This window comes from Tripterygium wilfordii, chromosome 8 (genome assembly GCF_013401445.1).
Source record: "Tripterygium wilfordii isolate XIE 37 chromosome 8, ASM1340144v1, whole genome shotgun sequence".
Lineage (NCBI taxonomy): Eukaryota > Viridiplantae > Streptophyta > Magnoliopsida > Celastrales > Celastraceae > Tripterygium > Tripterygium wilfordii.
The window spans coordinates 10,651,010-10,671,327 of record NC_052239.1 but is presented as its reverse complement, the minus strand read 5'-3'; the positions used below and the strand labels follow the sequence as shown (position 1 = coordinate 10,671,327).

The 20,318-nt window shown below is 37.3% G+C and overlaps 3 protein-coding genes across 4 annotated transcripts; all 3 read left to right on the top strand.

Annotated features, from left to right (window-relative positions):
- Positions 1-275: 275 nt before the first annotated feature.
- Positions 276-6,015, top strand: LOC120004551 (nucleolar complex protein 2 homolog). Of its 2 annotated transcripts, none has more exons than XM_038853913.1 (12): positions 276-355; positions 689-729; positions 871-950; positions 1,737-1,808; positions 1,894-2,451; positions 2,832-3,134; positions 3,462-3,791; positions 3,867-4,073; positions 4,222-4,308; positions 4,835-4,929; positions 5,011-5,145; positions 5,250-6,015. In XM_038853913.1, the coding sequence occupies exons 2-12, from the start codon at positions 711-713 to the stop codon at positions 5,650-5,652; spliced, it is 2,289 nt and encodes a 762-aa protein (XP_038709841.1). In that variant the 5' UTR covers positions 276-355; positions 689-710; the 3' UTR covers positions 5,653-6,015. The 2 variants fall into 2 exon arrangements, with proteins under 2 accessions (XP_038709841.1, XP_038709842.1); XM_038853914.1 differs by lacking the exon at positions 276-355 and adding an exon at positions 405-505.
- A 491-nt stretch (positions 6,016-6,506) lies between these two features.
- Positions 6,507-10,319, top strand: LOC120003690 (DAR GTPase 3, chloroplastic). Its single transcript, XM_038852714.1, has 9 exons — positions 6,507-6,667; positions 6,849-6,992; positions 7,098-7,214; positions 7,606-7,749; positions 7,833-7,919; positions 8,546-8,661; positions 9,068-9,249; positions 9,324-9,381; positions 9,709-10,319. Exons 1-9 carry the CDS (start codon positions 6,533-6,535, stop codon positions 9,830-9,832), a joined length of 1,107 nt encoding a protein of 368 aa, XP_038708642.1. The 5' UTR covers positions 6,507-6,532; the 3' UTR covers positions 9,833-10,319.
- Positions 10,320-10,523: 204 nt separating this feature from the next.
- On the top strand, positions 10,524-18,189 carry LOC120003228 (probable transmembrane GTPase FZO-like, chloroplastic). The gene is made up of 11 exons (XM_038852113.1): positions 10,524-11,103; positions 11,192-11,736; positions 11,864-11,932; positions 13,113-13,310; positions 13,686-13,817; positions 14,388-14,474; positions 14,609-15,031; positions 15,134-15,301; positions 15,715-15,945; positions 16,355-16,470; positions 17,659-18,189. Exons 1-11 carry the CDS (start codon positions 10,608-10,610, stop codon positions 17,936-17,938), a joined length of 2,745 nt encoding a protein of 914 aa, XP_038708041.1. The 5' UTR covers positions 10,524-10,607; the 3' UTR covers positions 17,939-18,189.
- Positions 18,190-20,318: the final 2,129 nt, after the last annotated feature.

Here is a 20,318-nt window from a genome sequence, read left to right as displayed (position 1 = left end):
CGCGATTATCCTACAGAATGGGCCTTCAGGCGTGCCACTTCTGGCCCATGTTTTTGTGGGCCTAGGCTTATAGGTTAGGTCCAGGTAGTCAGAAATAGAGCCCAGAAGTCTATTGCGCTGGGCTAGGGCCCGCCCAAAACTCCAGGCTTATTTGATCTATTGATGGGCTTTGTGCAATTTGAAATTGAAAGCCCTTCCAGTCCAGGACGGCCCTTTGTAGCAAAGCCCACGTGCAAAATTATGGCCCAAATACTATCCCATTCTTGACGTTCAATCTTGAGTCTAGGGTTTAGCGTTTGATCTCCAAAGTGTAGAACTCTCTCCGGTTGGGGTTTAGGGTTTTGGCGTCGTTCGGGTCTGTGAGTTTTGTTAAATTTCCAAATAGTTTTTCATTCTCAGAATCAAAAGTCTATTGAGTAACTTGTCGCTTGATCTTTAGATTTTAGTAGAAGCTGAATTTCTCTTGTTCAAGTTTATTTTGCCCCACATTGAAGGTTTAGCTGAGGTAAAATGGTCGTTCATCGGTTATAGTTTGGGTTGCGTATATGCAATCCCTGTTGGGTCTGTATGTGTTTTTTTTTTTCTTTGATGTTTATGAGGATTTAGGGGATTTTTCTCATCTTCGCTCTTCTGCTTCTCAAAAACCTGTTTGGAACCTTTAACGATGCATTTGATTTCTTTCTTGCAGTGTCCTCTCAGTAAATTTCAACATGGGCATGGAGGATGCAGGTACTGTGCTAATAGTTTTGTTTTGTTTTCTTGAAGTGTTTACATGGTTATTTGTTCTCGTGCCTGTTTAATTGAGTTTTGTACTTTAACATAATCGCAGTTATCATTGTTTTGTTGGGTTTCTTCTGATATTTGTTGCAGAATTGGAGAAGAGCACAACCACAAAATCTAAAAAGGTAGCAAGAGAGCATAAAGAACAGTTGGAAAGACTTAAGGAAAAGGTCAGTCTTTTATGTTAATTTTACATTTAAATTCCCAGTTAATGTTACTGTTAGTAGCTACTCTTATTTTACTTTTGAGAACGTCTCTGATATAAAATTTCGTCGTTATTTGTTTTTTTTTTTCATCATTAAATCATTGGGTATTAAATACTTCGATTTGAGAAGTCATCTTCTCTTAAAATAATGAATTAGGGACATAAAGGTTCTTAGGAACTGGCTATTAAGTGTATTCAAATAGTAGATTAAATACTGAGAGAGTATTGATGATGAACTCTGTAATCTGGGATATATATTTTTTGCACGAGTAACACCTATTTTTTGGATGTTGAATTTAGTCAAAAAGTCCACAACATCATTGATTTTAAGCTTTGTTAAAAGATAACAAGAATGGTTGTTAAACCTAATTTTAAAGTTACGTATTTTTCCATATGCACGTAAAAGACAAAGAAAGTGGAGCACAGATGCAATTCAGCATTTTTCATAATAAGATTAACCTCAGAGTACTGCCGTAGTATGCTTCCAGCACATTGCATTGTACTGGCTCATATACGGATTAAGCTATCATTCTTGTGAGGCCCAGATGGAATGGAATTGCAAGGAAATGTGAACTCCCTACCTAATTAGCTTGCACCGGCAGCTGCATTCGAATAGGAAAAAAAGTCTGCAGATGATAACATAGTAAAAAATTGTTCTTGTGAATTAATTCATCCAAAACAATGTTTTTTTTTCCCATGGATAACCAGTTCACAAAACTTTGCTCATCCTGCTGCTGTTTTTTCTGTGCAGGACCCCGATTTTTATCAGTTCTTGCAAGAGCATGATAAGGAGCTGCTAGAGTTCGATGATGAGGACAATGACGTGAGTCCGCAAACGAAGCTTAAATTTCATGTGCTTAAAATTGATTTTTGATGCCCCTATCATTTCTTTTTACCAATTTTTGTAGGAACATGTTGACGCTGAGTTGGATGATTCTGAGTTGGAGGATGCTGATATGCAAGTGGATGATGAGACCATTGGGCATGATATTTGGACAGAGGACAAACCATCCAGAAATGCTATCACTACAGAAATGGTTGAATCGTGGTGCAATTCAATACGAGAAAATGGACAATTAGGTGCTGTTCGCTCTCTTATGAAAGCTTTTAGGATTGCATGCCACTACGGCGATGATAGTGGAGATGACTCTTCTGCAAAATTTAGTATCATGTCTAGCAGTGTATTTAATAAAATAATGGTATTCGTGCTAACTGAAATGGATGGAATTCTTCGAAAATTTTTGGCATTCACTGCGGTTGGTGGGAAGAAGGAAACCATGAACGACCTGATGACCACTAAAAAGTGGAAGAACTACAACCATCTGGTGAAGTCATACCTTGGAAATGCCCTACACGTTTTGAATCAAATGACTGATACTGAAATGATATCATTTACTTTACGGCGTCTCAAATACTCATCCATCTTTTTGGCGGCTTTTCCTAGCTTATTAAGGAAGTACATTAAGGTACCACCTGAGCTATAGATCCCCCTCTACAAGTTTTATTATTTTCTTTGCAATTCTTACATTCCTTCCAAGTGGGTGCATATATAGCGTTTCTTGTGGTACTGGACCTTGCTGTAGATGTGTCAGATGTAAGTCCATTGTGTTCGATATCAACTTGATTTTACTCCTTGGTTGTTTGGATGCCATATGACTTTTTTTACTTCACATTTCTTTTAAAGGTATTATATAAATATCAGTGGTTGGTTAGTTCAGATGATGATGTTAGTGTTAGCTACATTAATTTGTGCCTGTGAAGTTTAAGCAATAAATTTGAGGTTTTTGTGACAAAACTACTGAATTTATGTTGTCATACTCATTTGTTGCTATTGGTGACTTTTCAGGTTGTTCTTCACTACTGGGGCACAGGAGGAGGTGCTCTCCCTGTTGTTTCCTTCCTATTTTTAAGAGATATATGCATTCGGTTGGGATCAGATTGTCTAGATGAATGCTTCAAAGGGATGTACAAAGCATATGTTTTGAACTGCCAATTTGTAAATGCAGTAAAATTACGGCATATTCAGTTTCTTGGAAATTGTGTTGTAGAACTTATAGGGGTTGACATTCCAAGTGCCTATCAACATGCATTTGTTTATATACGGCAGTTGGCCATGATTTTGCAAGATGCAATTTCTATGAAAACTAAGGTATTATATTAATATTGTTTTTAGTACTTTCTAGTTATGCAATTTCCCATGTGTATCTGTAAGTGCAAATCATGCAATAGGTTGATGAATTTATCTGGAACTAAATTTCCATTTCATTGAGTTGTTAATTTTCTTCACCTTGAAATAAGATCTCACCTTGAGTCTGTAGACTTGGAATGTTCATCTTCTTTTGAGCCAGTTGTTTGGCACACTTCTAGATACTGCACAACTTTCACTTATCAAAACAGTAATTGCTTTGTTCCTAGGAGTTTACTTTTTAATACACCAAGATTTCTTTTACTAATGCTTCCATTTTGTATTATGTAGGAATCATTCAGGAAGGTTTTTGAGTGGAAGTTTATTAACTGTCTTGAGCTTTGGACTGGAGCTGTCTGCGCCTACAGCTCAGAACCTGATTTTAGGCCCCTTGCTTATCCGTTAACCCAGATAATTTCTGGAGTTGCTCGACTAGTTCCAACTGCTAGATACTTCCCCCTTAAGCTGAGGTGTGTTAAAATGCTCAATCGCATTGCTGCTTCAACCTGCACTTTTATACCAGTTTCAATGCTCCTCTTGGATATGTTGGAGATGAAAGAATTGAATAGGTCCCCAACAGGTGGTGTCGGCAAAGCTGTTGATTTGCGTACCTTATTGAAGGTATTTTTAATTTTCTTACCTTGACACAGCCAATAATATCAGTTCATTACAACTGAATTTGTTGATGGATGTCAGGTAAGTAAGCCTACCCTGAAGACACGAGCATTCCAGGATGCGTGTGTATTTTCTGTGATTGAAGAACTTGCTGAACATTTAGCTCAATGGAGTTGCTCTGTTGCTTTCTTCGAGTTGTCATTCATTCCAGCTGTGAGGTTGCGAAGCTTCTGCAAAGCTACTAAAATTGAGAGGTTCGAGAAAGAAACAAGGCAGCTCATTCGTCAGGTAAAAGATTGGTAAAAACTTGAGCTTAATTGGAGGAAAAGAAATTTACTGAGCGATTGCTTGACTGATTTGCCTATGATGAGTCCATATTTTACATGTAGCAAAGTTATGTCAGCCATCACTAATTTTTAGCTCTTCCACGTGCCAGATAGAGGCTAATTCGGCATTTACAAATGAAAGACGAATATCAATTACTTGTCTACCTAACGATCCTGCAGCAGCTTCTTTTCTTGAGGTTTGCATGTCTTCTCTTTGTTCGTACTTCTGTTTCCTTTCTAGTTTTCAATGCTTGACGATAGCTGCGAACATATTTCTTTATTGCAAGAGTATCTTTAATTAAGTGAACAAAGCAGGTATCAGACACTGTATCTCCCATAACTAGGAGAGCCAGGCCATTGGATAGTAGAAGTTACTGTTTTCTACTTTTTCATGAGTTGTTTACCTCTATTACTATTTGAAAATACTTTCCCTAAAAGAGTTGGATAATGTACGACTGGTCAGATAGTCAAATTATTGCTGCTTCATAATTAGTAGATTTTGCTTCCTTGGCGTGGCTTGGAAAATAGTGTTGATGTGTAGGCTTGGAGAATTTCTTTTATACTGTCGGTGTTTGTTGATCATGATGATTGAGAAAGGCACAACAATCCTTTGAGCAGTGAATGGTAGAAATGAAGTTTGTAGTATTGATCTTCAGTCTTACCAGATATTCTGTGTGCTTTGCTTTTAATTCATCTTCACATAGGTCTTTTTCCTTGTATTAGGATGAAAAGAAGATGGGGACTAGTCCTCTGTCTCGATATGTTTTGACTCTACATCAAAAGGCACAGCAAAGAAATGACTCTCTGGCGGAGTCCAGGTTCACAATCACACTTCTTGTTAGACTTGATTGATTTATCTGTTGCTCGATTCTATGTTCTAATGTGCATGTAATTTTCAGTGTGCTGGTAGGGGACCACTCCTCTGTCTTTGGGAGTAAAGTATCAGAAACTGATGAAGATGATGATGATGATACCAATACTGAGAAAGGTGCTGCAATCTTCAGCTCCTCGTGGTTACCAGCAAGTGATTCCAAGTATGGTTGTCGAATTTGCCTTTATTTCATTGTGTTTTTTTTGTTTGTTTTATTTTGCTTTTAATTTTTGGGCTAATGGTCGCAATATATTACCTAATTTTCAGCGCGAAGTCTTCAAAACAGGAGGAGAAGAAGAAAAAGAAGAAGAAAGAGGTGGAGCAGAAGGTAGCTCTTGATGAAGATGTGGTGGAGGATTTGGTACTTAGCTCTGATGAGGATGGGTCTACGAGTGATTCCGGTGACGAAGATGACAATACTAACCCTCCTAAACAGCATAATAAGAAGCAGAAACGGCCCGCAAAATTTTCAGAAAAGAAAGGCAAATCTCATGCAAAGGGATCAAACCGGAAACCTCTTATAGCTGACCCCCCATCTGGCAAGAGTAGAAATTTAGAATCGGCTCCTTCTGGAAAGCAGAATAAGAAACGGAAACTTGTCACTGATACATCAAAGAAAAATGGCAAATCGTTCGCGAAGAAGCCGAAGAGGGCAAGAGGTAACTTATGAATGCTGAAGATTTGCCATTTGTTCTCTCTATTGAACATTAGTAGTATCCTGAGGTGGTTTCTGCTTAAACACAAGCTTCCATGGCAGAGCCAGTTTTGTTGAGATGATTTTATCTGATTTTTTTTTTTTCATTGAAGAAAGTTTGAAGTGGTTGATACAGTAAGGGAGAGAATTGAATTGTATCTATGGAGAATTGTATCTATGGCAATGAAGTTGAATCCAGCAGGCTAACGTATTGAAGTTTGCTTGCTTTAGTCACCATTTCGTCCTGTAACATTCCTGCTGGTTCCTTGGAAACTTAAAAGAATTTCCACATGAACAAGAAGATTACTTGCCTTTGAATTTTTTGTAGGAAAATTGTCATTTCACAGGTGCCCTTCTAATGGCAGAATCTTTGATTCTTTCCTCACATTGCAAAACTTTATAGGGTATTGGCTTGGCTCTGGTCATATTCTTCGTCGTTTATCGACGAAAACAAACTAGATCAGAATTAGGAATCGCATCATTATGCATCAAATACTTGTCACCGAAGCACACCGAAAATATCAAACACACCAAAAATATCAAATAATCGATGATCAAGAAGTCTCGACGAATAGATGAGATCTAGATTTTGAGTGAAGAAAACTTGAATCAAAACCTTGTTCAACAATATCTACGACTACTGGGGAGGGAAAAGAAAGGCGAGAGAAGCTCGATACCCACCTCCTTAACATGTTATTGAACTAATGAACAGGCCTCTCGGCCCAATAATAGGATTTGGACCGACATGTTAAGCCTGGCCCAGACCCGGAAAAGATTGAAGAAATAAAATAATTACCGCCCATACGTATTATCTTGTCTTGGCTAAAAGAGAGGACACGATTTTCTTCTAATTGGGATGGCTGTGCAGCTGCCGGGGTTATGGTTGGCTACTCCCAAAGTCGCCGGAAATTTTCGAAGCAAACCAAAACAATCAATTCCGAAGGCGCTCTCCACTACGGCTTCTCTTTCATCTCCACCTCCCACCATTAAGGCAGGTGTTTCTTCCTTTGTTTTGTAAGAATGTAACCAGAATTAACGGTTGTAGACTGCGTAAATGAAAATTGCTGTGTATTGTGTTGTGGGATGTTTCCTTTTGATTGGCAATCATTGATAAATGTTCTTGAAACCAATTTAATTGAATATTAAAGTTAATTTTGAAACTAAATATGCAGATTGTCGGTGGTAACAATTCAAGTTTGTTCGAGATTGGAAATGAGGACTCCAATAGTTTTCATGATGGGAGTGATGGAGAGAGTGACTGGGTTGATCTGGATGCTGATCTTTATCACTGGATAAGGGGACTTCGTCCTGTTCAGGTATAGATTTTGTGTGGTCCTGGGTGATTGAATATTGGACGTGTTAATTTGATGGGTTCTTTCATTTCTAGCAAACTGATTCATTGGGTGCTTGCAACAATACAGTGGTATCCCGGCCACATTGCAAAAACAGAAAAGGAACTGAAGGAACAGCTCAAGTTGATGGATGTTGTGATTGAGGTGCGAGATGCAAGAATCCCTATGTCTACGACTCATCCACAGGTTAGAATTCTTGTTAATTTTGATGTTACACAAGGCAAAACTGCATGGGGATGGATTCCGATATCATGGATTTAAGTGTTGGCTGGTGTAGTGGAGTGGAGAAGAACAAAAGGCATGTGGTCATTTTTAGAAAGATGTTAATATATTATGGACTTTCTGTGTACAAACTGGTGTTTTCACTGTGCTGTTATTTTAAGGTTACTGAACTAATGTCCTATCCTACCTTACAGTGCAAAGCCTAGTTATTTCAATAGCCAAAACAAGAGTGTTTATTTTTTGTTCATTTTTCTCTCTTATCCAAATTGAATTCTCAGATAGATCTTCTTTAAGATTGACATGTTAAATGCAAGTTTTCGTGGTTCTAAATCATCTGTTACCTTTTTGTGAACAGATGGATTCATGGATTGGTAATAGGAAAAGAATTTTAGTTTTAAATCGGGAAGACATGATATCAACAGCAGACCGAAATGCTTGGGCATCTTATTATGCGCTACAGGGAACAAAGGTTGTCTTTTCCAATGGGCAACTTGGAATGGTATAAAATTTAAGCTGTTCTCTTTTAGGTTTGTTCAGATTGGGCAACTCTGATTGCATGTTACACCCTTTTGACAATTACAGGGTACTATGAAGCTAGGCCGACTGGCAAGGTCTCTAGCGGAAGGGGTCAATATCAAACGCAGAGCCAAAGGACTCCTTCCTCGTGCAGTAGGTTTTCCAGTACATTATATCGTGTTTTTGTAGCCATGCACTTGTTATATTCAGCTCAAGTAAACCAAGCCTTCAAACTAAATTAGTTAGGTTGACCTAATGGATCTGTTCCCTAATTTCATTATGAAGGATGTGATTTTCCAGAGCTTTATAAAGAGTTTATTCTTTTAAAACTTTGACTCTTGCCCGTTACTGGTCTGCCATTTGCTTTTAATGGCTCTTGTAATGATGATTGTTCCTAATATTTTCTTCTACTTAATCACATTTTTAATGGTCTAGAGTATATTCATTTTGCTCTAATGCCAGATTCCTTCTTTGCATTATCTTTAGTAGTTGAGCTGCTTTTGATAATTTTCATGTATTTACACCTCACTTCAGAGTATTGGAAAGAGCTCTATTGTCCATGTGGTATTGTTAGGAGACATGCATATGGTAGATGGTTGGTCAATGAAATAGAAAAAGATGAAAGTGCAAACTGCAATTCAGCAATAGTGCTATTACTCATCTCCTTTACTTAGTTCTTCACTATTTTTAGTGTCTGTAAGGCCTACTTGTGATGCTTGACAAGTAACAAATCATATTGCTATATTTTAATGGGATCACCTTAATTGAATGTTGCACAGGTTCGAGCTGGAATAGTTGGATATCCTAATGTTGGGAAATCATCTTTGATCAACCGTTTGCTAAAGCGACGAATGTGCCCAGCAGCTCCCAGACCAGGTGTCACCAGGCAATTAAGGTGTGTGTTATTTCTTCGTTGTGTGTAAGGTGAGATGCGGATGAAAACGAAAGGACTTCAAATGGATGAAAACGAAAGGACTTCAAATGCCTAGGTTTTACCAATGAGTTTTGAATTAGATGCATTCCTGGAGCTATTGAATTTCTGAAGTTTCATCATGCCAAGAATGTGAATTTTATGGGTAATAGGTGTGGCGAAAAATATGAAATTTCACTGACGATTATAACCTTTTTTTATTGAACTGTACAAAGTTTTCATGTCAAAAGGTTTTGGAGTTCTATCCTCTTATGACAGAAAAAGAATCTTTCAAACTTAGCCTTATTTAGTTATTATAAACAGGATTGATGCTGAGAAACATGACTAGCAGTTCCTTAACTCATCGTCTTTTTTCTTGTTCATTTTTAAGATGGGTTCACTTTGGGAAAGACCTTGAGTTGTTAGACTCTCCTGGAGTACTCCCAATGCGGATTAATGATCAATCAGCTGCAATAAAGCTTGCTATATGTGATGACATTGGAGAGAGGTCCTACACTGTTGCTGAAGTTGCCGCGATTCTTGTGCAAATGTTGACGAGGCTTCCAGACATAGGTATACTCTTTTTCCTCTTGATATCATTACTTTCTTTGAGAGCCTCTTCCTTCAAATTGATCTTGTTTTGCCAGGGGTTGAAGCTCTCCAAAGGCGGTATAAGATTCAGGCTGATGGTCACTGTGGTAAAACGTATGTCTTATTTTGTTTCCTTCTTGTCTCTAATTCTTTTTATTCTCCACTTTTTAATAGGTCAGAAAGAATTTATTGAAAGAAAGAGCAAGAAGCTCTTGTGCACAATTACTTACGATGGAAGCAAATATACTAGAAAGTTCAACTGAGTTAGGAAACCAAATTGATCTGATTGAAAACCAAACGTTGGAGACATGGACCATATAAAAACCTACCTATACTACTGTGCAAAGCAACTTGATTTTTTTTTATTTTGGAAGGTCTTCAGATGACACGCTTAACCAACATCTAATTTCAAAGAAAGTTGAAATTAATTGTTTCATGCAGATTTGTACACAAGCTTGCAGTTCACTTGTTCAACGGTGATATCCATCAAGCGGGATTTCGCATCCTGGCTGACTTCCGTAAAGGGAGGTTTGGTTGGACTGCATTGGAGAGGCCACCCAGGTAATACTTTTGCATTCTTTGAGGCCTGGATTTCTACAGCTTTCAGAGACAATCAGGAGCAGAAGCTGGCGCCTTGTAAATATCTTGCTAAATTAAGGCTGATGGTACAAGAGAGCATCATTTGTTGTGATTCACTGCTTGAAGAGATGCAACGGAGCAGTCGGAAGACTGTGAAGGTTTTGATGTAGTGTAGAGAAATGGAGGCTAGACTTTTGTCCTCGCTATCGACACTCATTCAGAGTCGAAAGGTTTAACGCCAGTCACCTTGATTCCCAGTTGTTTAAGAAAACTGTGGAGGACTTGGAAGTTTTAAAAGTGTAGAACAGGGAAGTTCAGGCTAAATGTGGCAGGTATAACAATGGCCTAATCGAGTTTGTTAAAAGAAAAATATTCATGGCTTGTCACAAATGTAAATTTTACAACTCTTTTCGCTTTCAAGCGATGTTTTTGTAGCAAGGATTGTTCCAATGCACCAATGTTCTTGAACAACATTTGTTCAATCGAGTCACCTGGTAACCCCATGCAATCTTGAATGAAAACAAAATGGTAAATTGGTAATGGTATCAGAAGACAAGTAAATCTAGCCCAAACTTATATTGGACAAATGTAGAGAAAAGAGGCCCAAATAATTTCAATAATTGGGCCCATCTGCCATTTCTTCTCCCAACGGTAAACAAGATATGATAATCCAGAACCACTCAATTTTCAGACGCCAAACGGAGAGCTTCTGAGATAACCTCCTCTCTCTCCCGAACCACAATTCCTCCTCCTCCTCCTCCATGACACGCTCCCTTTCCCTCCACGCTTCCCTGTCGACTCCATATCTCTTCCTCGCCCCTTCTGTTACTCTTCAACCTCCACCGTCTTTCATTCGCTTCAAATCTACGCCTCATCGCACACATTGCCCCATTAAATCTCTCCCAAACAGCTCCAATCAAGACTTTCCGAGCCCTTTGTCTCATAGAACTCTCTTCCCCGGCGGTTACAAGCGGCCGGAGATCAAGGTCCCCAGTCTCGTTCTCCAGTTGAACCCTGATGAGGTGCTGAAAGGCGAGTTTGGTGACGAGGAGGTTTTAGGTCTAGTTGATGCTGCCGTTTCACAGCGTGTTGGAATTGTGATCCTCAATGGCGGCCAAGGCGGTGGTGGTCGGAGTCTCTACCAAGCTGCTTGTTTGTTAAAGTCTGTAGTTCGTGACCGTGCGTATTTGTTAATATCGGAGCGCGTTGATATTGCCGCCGCCGTTAATGCGAGCGGGGTTGTGCTTTCAGATCAAGGTTAGTATGCTGTTTTTTTGGACCAAATTGCAGTCTTGTGTGGTTGAGTGTACATATGCGCACAATGTGTTTTGTTTCTTCAAAGCAGGTCTTCCCGCTATTGTAGCAAGGAACATGATGATGGATTCAAAATCCGACTCAGTTGTTCTTCCTTTGGTTGGAAGGAAGGTGCAGACTGCGAATGCTGCCTTAAACGCTTCTAATTCTGAGGGTGCTGATTTTCTCCTGTACAGTTTTGGTGAAGAGCAAGGTGTTCTGTTTGATAATGTGAAGATTCCAATCTTTATTGGTTGCGATGCTCCGGGAGGAGACGCCACTTCATTGCTTGCGGAGGCATTGAAGGCTGTCAAACCAGCTGCAAGCGGTTTGGTTATTTCGTTGGATGACTTGAGGTTGTTGAGCGATAATGTATTGGATGAACTGTTGAACGCTGCATATTCAGTTAATACAATACCAAAAAATGAACCTGGGCACTTCAGCAAGCTCAAATCATTAAATGTTGATGGTGATGTTCGTGGCGGAAAGCGATTGTTGGGTTTTGTTAAATTGGAGGATAGAGAAAAACTGCTCATAGAAAGGGAAAGAATGGTGTTGCTGGAAGCTATAGATGTCATCAAGAAAACTGCTCCACTGGTGATCTTTTAATTAAAAATTTGGTAGTTGGATTCTTCTACATATAATTTTATTATATGTCAGATTCTTTTCTTTTGCTATGTTTTCATTCGGGCCTAAATTGGTAATGTTGGCATTTGAATGACAGATGGAGGAAGTTTCACTGCTCATTGATGTCGTCTCTCAAATTGCTGAACCATTTTTATTGGCTATAGTGGTAATTGAGTGCTGAACTTCAACAAATTCTGGTTCCAGGGATATACATTGGTATTAGCTCCTACATTTCAAATAAATTATTTTCTGTTTGGTCGAAAATATGTAGATTTAAAGTGGGCTTTGGTGTTAATTATACATATTTTATTTTAGAAATACGTAATTGATATTTGCCTTCTATTAATAATAGAGTTTTGTCTGTTTTTGAAGAAAGAAAGAAAAAATTAACGTGCATGAATTTTATTGAATATTACCATTCTAATTTTTTTTTTTTATTTTCCCTAATTTCCTGTTTCTTCAGCTATACAAAATTCAGCTGGCCAGCTACCTTAACTAGGGTAAATTATGTAGTCAAACATCTGCTCATCACTTCTCTCCCTTTATTTAGTGATTCATTGCTTGCTCTTCTTTACTCATTGTATACTTAAATTGAGCCTAGTTTTGGTTTGATGATTGTTACGATATGTATAAATGATGTGAAATGCCCCTTGCCCAATAAGTTAACTTATTGAGTTGAATGACGAAGTAACTAATCTTAACATGGTCTCAGAGGGGCAAGTCTTAGTTTCCGCAATTTAAACTCCCATTAGTTGTCGTCCCAAGTGTGGGCTTTTGTGTTTGTTGTTGCCCCAACTAAGGGCCTTGTGTGAGAGTAGCCCTAGTGTTGGGTCTTGTTTGTTGTGCACGTGTTGGGCTGTCGGATTGCCTAGTCAACATGTGAGGGGAATGTTAGAATATGTATAAATGATACCATGTTAAGATTTGTTAATTTGTCATTCAATCCGATAAGTGAACTTATTGGGTTGGGGACATTTTACATCATTTATACATATTCTAACAATGATGTCTTATCTTTTTATTTGTTTTAGTGATTGCAAGTTGCTACTTGTAAAACAATGTCAAAAGAGTAAACCCCGATCAACACGTTATGGTTGACAATTAGACTTGCTACATGCATGTAGGAGACAAGGAGAGACAGAGGACCGTATACTGCATTTCAACTATTTTTTTTTTGTAAGAAAAGAAACTTTAACATTAATCAAGCAGAGGGAAGATGTGTTTTCATGATGAAAATTTTTGCATGGTCTAACTTTTTTTTCTTCTTTCATTTATTATTCATGTCCTGGACAAAATGACATATCAGGGTGAATTTTATAGACGCTTTACTTTTTTGACATTTCCAGGGTGAATTTAACTCTGGTAAATCTACTGTCATTAATGCACTGCTTGGGAAAAGATACCTTCAGGATGGGGTTGTTCCTACAACGAATGAGATCACCTTCTTATGCTATTCTGAGGTGGCTTCTGAAGGGCAGCAACGCTGTGAGAGGCATCCTGATGGCCAATATATATGCTACCTCCCTGCTCCAATTCTTAAAGAAGTGAGTATTCGGATGTCCATTTAAATCCCTGGACATCTTGGTTCCATAAGTGTGTACGTGTTGTCCAATAAATGCACCACCTCTTAGACACCAATAAACAGAAATTGCTCAGTTGCAGAATCATGAGTTTGAGAGTTGACATCTTTTTTTCTCTTTATTGTACCATTCTTCTCATTAACACAATTAAAACTTAATCTATGGATGGTCATCATTTTGGTGTGCTTTGTTCTGTGAATTGGATATGGTCTTTTGGAAATGGATATATAATACCAGTTTATTGGGATAATCACTTCAAATTACGGAACTAAATGAGTTGAGTCCATTTTACAAGTTGTTATGTTGGGCTCTAATTGATTCTTGTTTCATTGAAAACAGATGAAAATTGTTGATACACCTGGCACTAATGTTATTCTCCAACGGCAACAACGCCTTACTGAGGAATTTATACCTCGGGCAGATTTGCTTCTTTTTGTTATTTCTGCTGATCGCCCATTAACTGAAAGTGAGGTAAGATTAGTTGCAGTTCCTGTGACTTAGCATCAATAATTTTGCTGCTGTAAAACGCAAAAGGATGAATGCTATAGTTTGTGGCTTTTTTGTTCTTACATTACATGCTTCGCCTGATAAAATATTGTCAATAAATGAGATTGGAATGATATCTTTTGCCAATGTGCCATTCCGTTGTGGGAGTAAATTCAGTTGCGTTAAAGATTGATTGAAGCACTCTTCATGGATCTCATATGTGAATGTTGATTCTTAGGCATGCAATTGGAAGAAGAGTCCCTAGCTACAAATATTCTGGTCATGAAGTTCTTGAGGACATAAGTTAGATCTTAAATGTTCTTAAGCTTTAACTACTTGCATTAGAAAACTTATCATCTTTAATTTAGCTGCTATGGGTATCGAAAGTCTATTTATAGTTGGTCTTTATATGTCATCTTTATAGTATGTGTAATTGGGGGTCAATCTCCTTGCTGGATTCTGCTAGGTTGTGTAGAATAAGTATTATGCCGTGTTCTTCTAAGGTTTGGTACTTTGGTTTTAGATTCAGTGATTCAATGTTCTGTTATTCTTCAGGTTGCTTTTCTTCGTTATATTCAGCAATGGAAGAAGAAAGTTGTGTTCGTGTTGAATAAATCTGACCTCTATCAGAATGCCCGTGAGGTTTAGTTACACATTTGTTCATATAAATTCTCTGCATTTATTATTGTGGGAACTAAAGCACATTCTTTTTTGTACGCTCAAGTGCTCAAGCAACTTAGAGCTTCTTTGACACTGTTTTTATTAATTTGGTGAAGCTTAAGGAAGCAATGTCATTTATTAAGGACAATACAAAGAAGCTGCTCAACACTGAGAATGTGATATTATATCCTGTCTCTGCAAGGTCTGCACTTGAAGCAAAACTTTCTAAAGGTCATGGTGAGATATCTGTTTCTGATTCCTTGTGGAGAACCAGTAGATTCCATGAATTAGAGAAATTCTTGTATAGTTTTTTAGATGGATCAACAACAATGGGAATGGAAAGAATGAAGCTTAAACTTGCAACACCTATTGGAATCGCGGGACGTCTGTTTTCTGCTTGTGAGACTCTTGTGAGACAAGATTGCCAATATGCCATGGAGGATCTTACTTCGGCGAATGAAATAGTTGGCAGCGTAAAACAATATGTGATGAAGATGGAAAATGAGAGTATCTCTTGGAGAAGACAAGCTTTATCACTGGTATAGTTTTCAGAATATGATGTTTGAGCTATGACACATTTGCCTTCATTTCTTCTTTTATCAGTTTATGGACCGTGTCTGTGGTTGTGAATGAAATTGCAGATTTATTCAACCAAATCGCGTGTTGTGGAGCTCATTGAATCTACTCTGCAATTATCGAATCTTGATCTTGTCACCTCATATATATTTAAAGGCGATAAATCTGCCATGCTGCCTGCCACTTCAAGGATTAAAAATGACATAATTGGTCCAGCACTCTCAGATGGACGAGTAAGCTAGTGTTTTGATTTATCTGGGAATTAAATTGAGTCTTTGTATTTGATAAACGTTGTTTTCTGTTCTATAAAACTATGGGCAGACCCAAAATGGCTCTGTTAGATTAGAATTGACTTCCTTTTATTGCTTGGCTTCTGGACATCTATATGAATTCTCTGCTTGGTAATGTTGACTTGGTATCCTTTGAGGCACATTTCTGTGGAGTTGTTGGCTTTTATCTCTCATTTGTTGTTTGTTATTTGGAGTGTGTTCAAATGAAGAAAGGAGTAAAAGAATATGTGGCATTACTAGAATTAAATAATACTTCTGAATGGATGCTGCATAAGAATTCTTTTGCAAGATGATGTCATTAGTTGTTGTTGATCCCTCTTTTCTGTTCATTGATCATAGTGTGTTGAAATATACAGAAACTAGTTGGAGAATATGTCTTATGGTTGCAAACAAATAATGCTCGTGAAGGGAGGCTGTACAAGGAATCTTTTGAAAACCGATGGCCGTCGTTTGTCCATCCAAGCACAGCCATGCATTTGGAGACCTATGAGTTACTGAAAAAGGTTGATGAACTCAGCTTGAGAGTTATAGACAAACTGAGTGCCCTTGCTGCTTCCAAGTTGTTTGATCAAAACATTCGAGATGTGGTGAGTAAACATTGCCTATCACAATGAATAGAATTTAGCTCACTATATTTGGTGTGTGCTGTGGGTTTGACTTTACATTACCTGAAGACATGCATTTTGGCTTTTGGTAGATAAGTACCAACATGGGAATGTTGTTTAGTCCACAAAAATTTATCTTTCAAACTCTGGAAAAAAAAACTAGTTTTTACTCTTGCCCTGAGCCAGGTATTTCTGTTTCTTTTATCTTTCTTTTTGATGGTTGTTGTATGGAAATAATAATAGAAGTTCTACAGGAAGTGGTTTCTTCTTTAAATTCTTCCAGAAACTGAGAAGTACTTTCTTGGTACATATTCAATCAGACTCCCAATGATCATAATGATTAATAATGATTAAGTGGGCCTAAAGAATTTTATTTTTTCTTTTACATCAGTTCTCGGGGACTTTTGGTGGACTAGGAGCTGCTGGTTTATCTGCTTCGCTTCTGACTTCTGTGCTCCCAACTACATTGGAAGATCTTCTTGCTCTTGGCCTTTGTTCTGCTGGAGGGTAATTTAGCTTCTTCACTTACTCATTTGTCCTGTGTGCATCACTGCTGAAGCCTGTATTGGTGATAGTTTTAGAATGTGTTTGGATTGAGGGATTTGGGAATTGGGATTAAGGGAAGAGAAGGGAAATGGAGTTTCCTTTAAATTCTCTTGTTTGGATAGTTTATAAAAAATTAAGTGGAGGGATTTGAAGGGAATTGGAGGGAAGATTTCATTAAATTTTTATCAAAATTCTTCCTCCATTGGAGTCATTTGGAAGGAATGGATGACTAATTAAATTATTTATAAGTTAAAAACCTTTTACCCTTGTACATAACAAGTTAACCTAAAAATAAGGATAAATTAGTGAATTAAGCTAATTTTCTTCTTCTTTTTTTTTTTTTATCTATCCAAACATGGAAGAGGGAAAAATATTATTCCATCTCTTCCCTTCCCTACCCTTGTACATAACAAGTTACCCTTGGAGTGTGTGCAAATATTACGCCCCGTGGAGACAAGTAAATAAAATTTAAGTATAAGATGCTCAAAATGATGTTTACTGGTACAGTGGACTTATACAAGTTAATGCTGATGGGGTGGAAAAATTGAAGCACTAACTACTGAATGTGGGTGATTTTTCACAAATTTCAAGAAAGAATATAGGGAAATGTCGCTACTATTGCTGTGCTACCATGGCAAATTATGCCTTGAAAAATCAGTTGTAATTCTTCATATCCTTACCCTTCGGTGTTTTAATTGCTTTCATGAAGATCATTCTGATGTAAAACTCTACTAACTCTATGGAAACTGAAACTCTCTTTGTTATATTGTCATAAAATGCCTTGTCAGATTTTCTTGATCTGACAACGATGGACTGGCAATATGACATGTCGACTAGAACGTATGTGAAGTGGACCGTGAGTTGAGAGTCTTAATTGGGAGCGTGTGCAAACATCTCTCTGACTATTGTCTTATTATGATGGTCCTTAATTAGAGTAGAATGTATGCAGCGTATTTTTAGGAAATCTGCAGAATATATGTGGATGATGCCGCCAATTATTCGAGCACTTTAGTGCGGGAATCTTTATTCCTTGCCTTTCTGAACTATATAGCTGGCAGCATGATTATACATACGCATTCTCACTTTTTTTTGTTTGTTTACTTGGTATTTTCTAGTAGTCTCTCATTCCTGATGGTTAATATCATATAGGTATATAGCTATTTCAAGTTTCCCAGTTCGTAGACAAGTGATGATAGACAGGGTGAATAAACTTGCTGACGCTTTGGCATGTGAACTTGAAGAAGCCATGCAGAAAGATCTCTTGGAAGCTTCCGGCAATTTGGAGAAATTTGTAAGTGCTGTTGGCAAACCTTATCAAGAAGAGGCACAGGATAGATTAAACAAACTCTTAGCAATGCAAGATGAGCTATCCAATGCTGAGAAAAAACTTAGAACCCTTGAAGTCGAAATACAAAATCTTCATATTTGATGAACTGGGTGGTAGATTCTTTAGTCAATGGAAGAGGGATATCTATTTGTTGTAGCGGCATCATGAAGTTGTGGTTTGAACATATATATCTACACTGGCATGATTAATGGATTTTGTGGCAAATTGAAATTGAAATTCTTGTATTTGATAGACTAATGGAAAACAGTTTCAGGAACATAGAACATTTGATCCCATCTATTTCAACGAAGTTTTGGAATGTTATTTCCAGTTGAAGATATTATGGCATAAAATCCTCATTTTGCTTAACGTTTTAGCGAACCAAAGTGGTCAGCAATTGTTGTATCACTCTTTTTCTCATCTCTTTACTGTATTATCTTGTTAAGATATAGAAGTGCACATTTCATATTTGCTCGAAAAGTTGTAATGCAAACTCACAAGGTCATTATTTTTTTTTTTGTCCTGTAATAGAGAGAGACAGAGACAGAGACAGAGAGAGATCGCGTATATAACTGTCTTACCATGCTAAAACAGCATGTCGGGCCCTTGCTGTCATAGATGTATAAAGAATCCTAAAGCTCTGTTTTTGATTAATGTTTTAAGAGTCAAGTGATGAGACTTAATGAAGGGTAGTAACTTCACCTGACTTGTGACTTGATTTATAAGGAGAGACCACATAGAATTAAGTGGGTTGAAAGGGAAGGAAGTTTTTCCACTTAACTCTCAAGTTCTGTTTGGATTGAAAAATTATGAGTTAATTGGCGTCAAGGGAGATAGAGTTAAGTGTGAGAGGACTACTCTTATTCACAATTACTTTGAATGGAAAGTAAAGTGGATGAGAGTAAGGGATTAAAAAATGAGTCATTTACATATATACCCTTTTATATACCCCTTGAGGTTGTGGAGAGTGTTCAAAAAATTGAAAGGGGCAAATAGTGGGAGCGAGAATTCCTTCAAGTACGGAAAAGGAAAATGGTTGAAGACTCGGCAAGCGTGCGCATTTTATAATCAAACTAAAACAAGAGTGAAGACATCAATTAATTAAAAACATCTAGTCTTTAATCATTCCCGATGGATGCTCATTTCTCATACTCAAGGTATAATTCCAAACACGCACAACCATATACAATGCATTTCTCTGTTTGATTTAGATGCTTAAACCCTGAAATCAATGTTAGGGTAAGTTCTCTAGTGTTTATTTGTATTTTGTGAATGTGTTTATAGGATAGGAGAGGATGAGAAATTTAGTTTTATGAAGGTGGCAGCTGTGATTGAAAACACTGCAAAAACTGGCGAAGTAGTTGTTGATCTTAGGGGAAAGTTGATGGACCAGATTGAGTGGCTCCCTGTATCACTTGGATCATACCCTCTTTAACACTCCCCTCCAATCTAAAGAGGGTGTAATTTTTACCCCCTCCTTATCCCTCAAGAAATCTAATACAAGTAGAGCGTCAAACTTAGCATTTATAACTTTCGATTAGGGATTGGGGATTGGGTTGATAGAAAAATTTGTTTATTATTTTCTAAATTGTAAGTTAACTCATTTCCCACGTCCCTTAACTCTACTCAACTCTCATTAACTCAACCTCTTTCCCAATTAACTCTTTTTTTTCTAAACCGTGAATGACATAATACAAACTTGTCTTTTAAACATTCGATATAAACCTAAACTCGGAACATCCTCTCATGAACTCTCCCCTCATTTAACTCCACTTCACTCACCTTCACTTAACATAGCCTAGCCCTCTTTTTTTTCAATCCAAATTCCAAAACATAGCCTAAATTATAATAACTAGACAAAAATATACGTGAATCAAATTATACTACTAAAAGAAGCCTCTCTTAATATATAAAAGAAGTATACAATTTGCTTTGTTGGTTTTCCAAAGCAAATTTGATGGTTAGGGGCCATATTCTTGTCAGCCTAGCTACTCAGCAGCACATGCCCTTCCTTTTCTTGGGTTATATCTCTAATTACCCTTACAACCCGATCGGTTATATTAAAACAATATTTGGTTTAATTTTAACTTTTTAATTTTTAGTAATTATATTATTAATACTTGTCATATATTATAAAATTTGTAATCACAGTACCTGTAAACTCGATATTATTATAATTATGATTACGTGTAATTGGATTCCTATTATAATTGCACTAGATTGAAACAAAACAGAACTTTAATTCATTCGAACCACAAATCAAAGTCATTAAATATCCTAACAAGAGACAAATATTTATTAATTTGCATTAATATAATTTTTTAACTTTTTTTTTTACAATATGTGTGTGTATATATGCATGCACTTACCAGGGATTCGTTGCTGGTTCAATGATTTTAGTACAAAATCAGTTATTATTTGTCTCTTAGAATCCCTTACTTAGTAAGATGATTTAGAGGAGGTAGCCAGTGTATGTGTGTGG

Excerpts from the sequence above, each read along its gene's own strand:
- LOC120004551 (XM_038853913.1), top strand. Across the intron at positions 3,792-3,866 it reads ATTTGCGTACCTTATTGAAG|GTAAGTAAGCCTACCCTGAA; the intron begins GTATTTTTAATT and ends GATGGATGTCAG. Across the intron at positions 4,309-4,834 it reads CAGCAGCTTCTTTTCTTGAG|GATGAAAAGAAGATGGGGAC; the intron begins GTTTGCATGTCT and ends TCCTTGTATTAG.
- LOC120003690 (XM_038852714.1), top strand. The coding sequence starts at position 6,533 with ATGGCTGTGCAGCTGCCGGGGTTATGGTTGGCTACTCCCAAAGTCGCC. Across the intron at positions 6,993-7,097 it reads GGGGACTTCGTCCTGTTCAG|TGGTATCCCGGCCACATTGC; the intron begins GTATAGATTTTG and ends GCAACAATACAG. Across the intron at positions 8,662-9,067 it reads GGTGTCACCAGGCAATTAAG|ATGGGTTCACTTTGGGAAAG; the intron begins GTGTGTGTTATT and ends TTCATTTTTAAG.
- LOC120003228 (XM_038852113.1), top strand. The coding sequence starts at position 10,608 with ATGACACGCTCCCTTTCCCTCCACGCTTCCCTGTCGACTCCATATCTC. Across the intron at positions 13,311-13,685 it reads CTGCTCCAATTCTTAAAGAA|ATGAAAATTGTTGATACACC; the intron begins GTGAGTATTCGG and ends CATTGAAAACAG. Across the intron at positions 15,302-15,714 it reads CAGCACTCTCAGATGGACGA|AAACTAGTTGGAGAATATGT; the intron begins GTAAGCTAGTGT and ends TGAAATATACAG.